The sequence below is a fragment of the Abramis brama genome, assembly GCF_963993115.1.
Source record: "Abramis brama genome assembly, chromosome: 4".
NCBI classification, from domain to species: Eukaryota; Metazoa; Chordata; class Actinopteri; order Cypriniformes; family Leuciscidae; genus Abramis; species Abramis brama.
In genome coordinates, this window is record NC_139966.1 from 29359805 (window position 1) to 29367304 (window position 7500).

Consider the following 7500-nt stretch of genomic DNA (forward strand, 5'->3'; position numbering starts at 1 on the left):
ATGCGCAACTGCTGATGTGGCGGTGAACTTGGCACTCTCAAACCGAGTCGGAATCGGGGAAACATGGGCTTAAAAAGCAAAAGCTTCACTTGCTCCTTGCTATCGCGCTTCTAGGCTGAAATACTTAACTCTCCGCTGCTCGGTGGGAAAAGGTGAGCCACGCCAAGGTTCCATGGTGTAATGGTTAGCACTCTGGACTCTGAATCCAGCGATCCGAGTTCAAATCTCGGTGGGACCTGCTTTTGCCAGGAATGTGCGCAGGGCCTCGTCCGAAAAAACTTTTCGGCAGCAGTGAGGCTCAAAAGCTCATCTAGAGAGTTGCACCACATGGAGAATGCGGGCATCGATCCCGCTACCTCTCGCTTGCGCCTAATGCTTCCTACCGATTGAGCCAAAGTAAGCCCAAAGTAAGCCCACGGGAGCCAATCGCGTTTCTCTCCTGTGGCTTACTTTTGACCAATCGCGTTTCTCTCCTGTGGCTTACTTTTGACCAATTGCGTTTCTCTCCTGTGGCTTACTTTTGACCAATTGCGTTGCTCTCATGTGGCTTAATTTTGACCAATTGCGTTTCTCTCCCGTGGCTTACTACTTTTGACCAATCGGCGGCCGCTATTATTGTCATCTATTATTGTCATCTTTGCAACAGCAACAGGTAAGGCTATTCTTCATTACTGTATATTCGTTCATTATTTATTCGTATACAGTGTGTATTTTGGGAAAATAAAACATGCCAATATAGCTAGCTAGCACACGTTTTCTTAAGTACCTGTGAACCTGTAACTTTTCCCATGATAAATACAGTAAAAAACATGTCACTACTGTCAAGTTAATTAGCCGGCCGCTAATTAAGCTATGTCCTCCTGAGACCAATTTTTTTTGTGTGTTAATTTAGTATTTTTTTGTGTCATTACATTATTTTGATAATGCATAAGAACACTTTTTACAAAAAACTTTTTTTTTTTTAAATAATGTTTTATTCATATATATGTTATACTATGTCCTCTGTAGAGGACACCAGGACTCATTTATTATTATGATTGTTATTTTATTTAAAAAGACATGAATAGGCAAAAACAATGTTTTGTTTTTTTAAATCACCAATAATTTTTTAGGTTTCAGGATTTGATATACCAAACTTTGTATAAAGATGATTCTCAACTATGTTATAAAAGATATGCCACAAAAGCTAAACAAAACAAAACGATTTATGCATTTCATGATACCAGCAAGATTGTACCAAGAACTATTTTATGTATAAAATAATAGTTACATCCCGGCCTTGATGCTGTCAAGATACTGTGGGTAGTACAACATAGCTAAATATGATAAGATGCTACTACAATTACTTAGCGACTCCAGGGCAGCAGTGAATGATTTGTAAATGAATTAAGCCCACCATTGTAAGTTCATTGAATGCTGAAAGGTTTTATAAATCCAGTGTTTCAATTATTAAATGATTTACAGTCATATACGCAATCAAGACAGTTTATTTGTAGAGCACAATTTGTACACAAGGCAATTCAAAGTGATTCACAGTTGTATAAAATAACAATAATGCTGGTAAAATCAATTCATAAAACATATGATCATTAATTAATTACATTAAAACCAAATGGTGTAGTAAAATACTTTCAGTTGGAATATGACAGCTATGTAACGTTCTGTTATGCCTGTGTCCTTTCAGATTATGTATGCATACCCGGTTTTCCGAAAAACCTCTGAGGGTCGACTCCTAATGGGGCCAACTGAGGAGGCCAATAGGAGTCAGATCGTGGTGGCAGGGAGGGCCAGGTGTAAGGAGGAGGTCCTGGCTGAGGCCACTGCCTTTGTGAGGCAGAATGGAGGGAATCCTGGAGACCAGTTCCTGGTTCTGGCTCACTGCAAGATCCAGTTTGGGAAACACCAGGGCCAGAGGTTCCTGTGGCTGCTGGAAAACTCACTGGGGTATGCCGTGTATCTGGTCAGCAGCATTTTGGGGGAGGAGGAGAGGGACAACCCGCTGTCGGCCAACAAACACATGTTCCTCAGATACACCTCGCAGATCAGGGAGGTAGGCGAGGCTGTGGAGGTGTATCAGAAAAAACAGGCCATGCTGCAGGAGGCCCAGAGGACGGGAGACTCTGGATGTCTGATGGTGGAGTTTGGTGATTTTAAGGGTAGGTCAATGAAGGAGGTGTATGAGGACCCAAGCAAGGAGGCCCAGGCTCTCATCACCTACCTGAAGAAGGCAAAGGCCAGGCCCAACACCAACATGGCCCTTTTCAAAGCATACGTGCTGAAGAGGCAGGCTCCAGCCCACGTGCCCACCACCACTGTGCCCGCTGCATCTGCCCCCACTGCTGCTGTGCCCACTGCCACTGTGTCTGTTCCTCCTCCACCTGCTGCCACTCAGAACAGGCCACTGCTGGCTACCAACGTGAAGACCCTGTTGGCGCGGGGGAAGCATTTATCTGCTTCACAGCTGGCACAAAAGATTTTGTCTCCAGCCAAACCCTGTAAGTGATTTGCAAGCTTTAAAGTCATTACAGTATATATTATGCAGTATATATGTCTAACGAAAATACGTGTTTTGTAAACAACAGCTGCAGGACCACGTTTCCCTCCTGCGTCTGAGTCCGCAGCCCGGAGACGGCTCTTTACATGTGGTGAGTATCACTTTAACGCATACAAGTGTGTTGGTGACATGTGCTTAGTGTTTTATGTTATTTTACAGACTCTGCTGCTAGGGATTTTTTTGAGGAGGAAGATGACGAGGAGATGGCAACTGTAGCCTCACAAGCTGAGGAGCAACTTCCTCAAGGTATGTAAATCTTAAACAATATTTTACAAACAATTCTGTGACAACAGTATTTTTTAAATGACATCATATTCTTTTATTTTACAACACAGAGGAATGGCACTTCTCAGGTGTCAATCTACATTCACTCTTTGAGTGAACATCTTCAAAGCAAAAAGGGAATTTAAAGGTGTATGTAAAAGGTTTTTATTTCATTTTTTATCATAATCACTTACTAAAGCTCATTCTTGTCATCTCACACGTCCCCCACTCCCCTTGGAATAAGTGGCTGTTGTAGTTAGAGGCGCTCACAGTGTTTGGGCTGCTTTGCTTCACACTTGGCTGATCCCATCTCATTTTTCTTCTTGTATTTGTCCTAATGGTGCTTGGGTGAAAAACAGGATGATTTTCACTGCTTCCTTCCATCGTTTCATCATCATGTCGCCTGTCTACTAATCATACATGCTTTGCACTAAACCTTGTAACCGCAGTAGCTGTCCAGCAGAGATGAGAAAGTCATGCAGTGAAAGTCTAAAACAATAAGATAATTATGTTGTGTCTTTTTACGCTCCAGCCACTGCGGCCTCGAGAGGCCCTGCTCCTGCCCCGGCTCGTGCTCCTGCCCCTGCTCCTGCTCCTGCTCCTCCAGCATTGTGGACCCCTGACCAGGTATCCCATTCGCCTGCAGAGCTTCCTGTCCACTGGAATGAGCAACTCCCATCTTTCCAGCAGGACTGGATCGGGAAGACTCTGTTCAGGGCCAACACAAAAACAGGGAAGCCTGAGCTGACGCCACATCCCAACTTCTGGTGGTACCCTCCCCAGCCCCCGACCGTCTTCACCCAGCCCCCTGCTTCTCCTGATATCTTCTTCTGCCGCCCTCTTTTCCTCTGGATGCCACTGAAGATGTGGTCCATTCCACTTGTCTGTGTCAAGCCAGCCTGCAATAACCACAAGCTGACAGCTGCTGGCCTTTATCGCACTGTGCGCAAGGTCCTGGACATAGACGGGTGGTATGACATGGCCACAGAGTATCTGGAGTGCAAAGGGTGCAAGAAGAAGTATCCAGCCTGGTCTGAAGACATCCTGGGACAGCTCGACATGGGACACCGCAGAAAATTCCCCGCCATTCTGACATACAGGTAGAACACATTCATATTTAGAGCAATGCACTGTAATTTGTTGTACTGTATAAAATCAAATACATTGCTTTACTGACATTAACATTGAAATAACAAGATGTGGCACTGAACAGAATTATTTGACTGTCTGTAGGTACACGTGTGACTACCGTGTAGTCATAATGATGCGGGAGAGGACCCGGGGCAACACTGTCACGCAGCTTCACAAAAAGCTGCAGGAGCAGCACACCTCAGCGTGGTCACAGCGGACGCTGGAGTACCTCACTGTCTGTGAGCCCTTCACAGACTCCTCCATCATTGAGCCTCCAGTCTTTTTTGCGCCTCCGCCCCTCCCACCCATCCCCAAACCCAAGTGGCTGCTGTCTGTGTATGCCAGGGACGTCCTCTCGCGGCTACCTGAGGTCAAGGCCAAAATAACCTCTGTCTTTGGCTCTGTCCTCAAGATGGACTCCACCAAAAAGGTATAAAAAGTCAAGTTTGAATAATAATAATTGTTATTATCTTACATTTTTCTTACATTTGTTTATTATACTGTTTTTTTTTTACATAGGTCACCAAAAAACTGGCCGGTGCTGCTGCCAACACTGCTGGTTGGTGCACTAATGTAGGCAATGAGCACGGCCAGGTGTTGGTGTCAGTGCTCACAGCGGCAGAGGGGCATGGACTGTGGCCCATGGCGGCGGGTCTCATGAAGAGGTACAGGGAGGCGGGAGTGGCACCGCCCGCCGTCATGTATGTGGACAGAGACTGCTGCAGCCCACACGCACACGGACAGTCGCAGGTCAGAGCCATGTTCACAGAGTGGGATGAGCTCCAAGTGCGCCTAGACATTTGGCACTTCATGCGGCGCTTTGCAGCAGGTGTCATCACGGAGTCTCATCAGCTCTACGGCACCTTCATGACTCGGCTTTCCAGGTACATCTTTGAGCTGGATCCAGATGATGTCGCTGCTCTTCGGTTGGCCAAACAGGGGGAGCTACAGGCCAGAGGAGCTTGTCCAGTCTCAGAGAAGGCCCTGGATAAGCTGATCACCAGGAAGGAGTTGGCGCTGCACTGTCGCAAGCGGACCAGAGGAGTGGAGGAGACCACCAGGAGGATCAAGGCGCTCATTGAAGAGATGGACAGTGAGAAGGGGAGGGACACTCTGGGTGTACCACTGCTGGACCACGAGCGCATCCAACAGATCTGGATGGACCAGCAGAGGCACATCACCTGTATTCAGGACCCAGAGGGCTTCCCTCTGTACCAGAAGACAGGCACAGTGAAGAAGGGTGGTGTGGAGCTCAGCTGCTATCGCTGTGCTCGTGGCTCCACCTCCTTGGAGTCTTTCCACCTCCATTTAAATCGCTTCATCCCAGGTAGGTTATAACTTTTATAACCTGCTAAAAACTTAAAACTTTTATAACCTGTTCTGCCGTTCTGAATACATAGATTACATATATTTGCCTTTATTTAACCTCTAGGGACCAGTGCCAGTGATGCACATTTCCAGGCCTATCTCCTGGAAGGCCTGATGCGCTGGAACCAGGACCGGATGGATGAAGCAGTGAGGGGAAAGACTGACCTGAGGACCTACAGCAGCGCTGAGAGGGAGGCAATGGACCGGCTCAGCCGCAAAGTGCTGAAGATGTCCCTGGATGAGCGCTACCAGCCTCCAGGGGCTTACACAGGTGAGAATTATTCATGTTAACTCAAACAAAAGATTATACATTATACAGGTGTATGAGTGTTTGAGTGTACATTTTTATATTTTATTTCAAATACTTCAACTATTGTTGGAGTTATTTGTACTTTGTTTAATTTAGGCTTAATTTGAGCCTTTATAACCTAATTTCTTTGCTTTCTTTTGCTAAAGTGAATTTGCTTTATTTAGCATTTATGCTTATTATTTTCTTGTTTATTATTTTCATTTTTTGATCTGTTAAACTGCGTCAAGCCTACAAACGATCAAACTTTGAAAGGTTTGATTGTTTGTTTGTTTCAGTTTGTTATGGACAAATAGCCACTACAGCTATAATAATGTGAATGTGCTTTGTATGTGTGTTCTTTTGCAGGGGAGCTGCTGGGTATGGAGTATCTGTACAGTCAGTCTGGGAAATCCCTGACTATTATGGATAACCCAGAAGAGGAGGATCGGCTGGTTGAGCAGATGGATGATGAGGTGGTGCAGGACGAAGGCTTCGTTGAGGAGGAACCTGAGGATCTCACAGTGCCAGTCCTCTATGACCCCTTTGAGACTGTCCCAGTCCACAGCAGCGGCCCCCAGACCTTCAACCCCTGTCCCTCTGCACCAGGACCATCCTCACTACAGCCACCCACATCCAGCCAAGGACTGCAGCGCCCTGCCCAGCCTCCTCTGCAGTCTCCTCTTCTGCGCCCTGCCCAGCCTCCTCTGCAATCTCCTTCTCTGCGCCCTGCTCAGCCTCCTCTGCACTCTGTCCAGCTTCCTCTGCAGTCTCCTCAGCAGTGCCCTTCTCTGCCTCTTCTACACCCTCCTCTGCAGCGCCCTGTTCACCCTCCTCTGCAGTCTCCTCCACAGCCTTCTGTCCAGCCAAGTGCTGCCTCTGCTCCTGCAACATCAACTGGGTCCAGTGTTGCAGACCAGGCTCCTGTAAGTAAGCTGCTCATTATTAGTTTCTTTTTGCTTTTACACTCTGACATTTAACATGCTGTGTATTTTTATTGTAATGCTTCCCTGCAGGCTCCTGTTCTTGGACCCGATGGCGTTGCGGGCTGGGATAAGGTGCAGGATCTGGCTGAGTACCTGGTGTCCCTCCGTCAGGCACTCTACCTGGATGAGCAGCAGGTCACAGAGGTCATCCGTCTGTGGACTGCTCTTCCTGATGGGGACAAGAGGAGGATCCACTATCAGCCCAGACACCAGCCCAAACTGACCCACGGACGCTTCAAGGCTCCGAAAAACACAGGAGTGACACCAGGTGTGGAGAGTGTGAAGAGGTGCCTGATCGGTCATCCTGGGGGGCCGGCTCAGTGGCCCAGCACCAGTCGCTTAGTTGAGGCCATGTGCATCAAACTGTGTGCACTGCACAAGTCCCCAACTAAGAAAGATGGAGTCCGTCTTCCTCGTTGGACTAAGGTGCTCAACGATTACCACCACATCCGAGACCTGGTGCTGAACTGCCACACTCTGATGGAGGCCACGTCACTTCAGCTGTTTGTACTGAATCAGAGGACTCTCACTCAGTGGTAAGCATGGTTTTACATTGACATTTGAAAGAAAGGGATAGCAGTTATTTATAATGAATACATTTTTTGATTGCAGGTTTAATCGAAGGGAGAACACCCAGGAAGTGACTGTCCTTTCCCAGGGCCTTGCTGCAGAAGACCGCATCGCTGTGGCCAGCTCACAGCTTCCTGCTCCGCGGGAAAGGCTGGATGAGGCTCCCTCCACATCAGGGGCCCGGCACGAGTTTGTCCTTCCTCCTAACAGAGCGGGACAGGCTCCTAAGCTACGGCCGGGCAAACGACCTGCCAGTGCTACAATTGTGCGGCCCATTACCCCAGCAGCTCCTACTCCTCCCCCAGTTCCCTCCACATCAGGGGTCCGGCACGAGTTTGTCC

At 47.6% G+C, this 7500-nt stretch overlaps 2 protein-coding genes across 2 annotated transcripts in view; both read left to right on the forward strand.

Annotated features, from left to right (window-relative positions):
* Positions 1-1652: 1652 nt before the first annotated feature.
* Positions 1653-2936, forward strand: LOC311082134 (uncharacterized protein; the record flags this gene model as incomplete). Its single annotated transcript, XM_084112876.1, has 4 exons — positions 1653-2495; positions 2583-2645; positions 2714-2800; positions 2890-2936. The coding sequence occupies exons 1-4, from the start codon at positions 1667-1669 to the stop codon at positions 2934-2936; spliced, it is 1026 nt and encodes a 341-aa protein (XP_083969002.1). The 5' UTR covers positions 1653-1666.
* The window catches only part of LOC311082135 (uncharacterized protein), a gene marked incomplete at its 3' end in the record, with an annotated part of 5260 nt that continues 656 nt past the window's right edge, over positions 2897-7500 (forward strand). The window contains exons 1-8 of the mRNA XM_084112877.1: positions 2897-2968; positions 3351-3918; positions 4052-4379; positions 4469-5276; positions 5382-5588; positions 5973-6529; positions 6620-7125; positions 7202-7500. The exon at positions 7202-7500 is cut by the window's right edge and continues 656 nt beyond it. Coding sequence (XP_083969003.1) covers positions 3671-3918; positions 4052-4379; positions 4469-5276; positions 5382-5588; positions 5973-6529; positions 6620-7125; positions 7202-7500 — 2953 coding nt within the window. The 5' untranslated portion in view covers positions 2897-2968; positions 3351-3670. The remainder of the gene's footprint in view (positions 2969-3350; positions 3919-4051; positions 4380-4468; positions 5277-5381; positions 5589-5972; positions 6530-6619; positions 7126-7201) is intronic.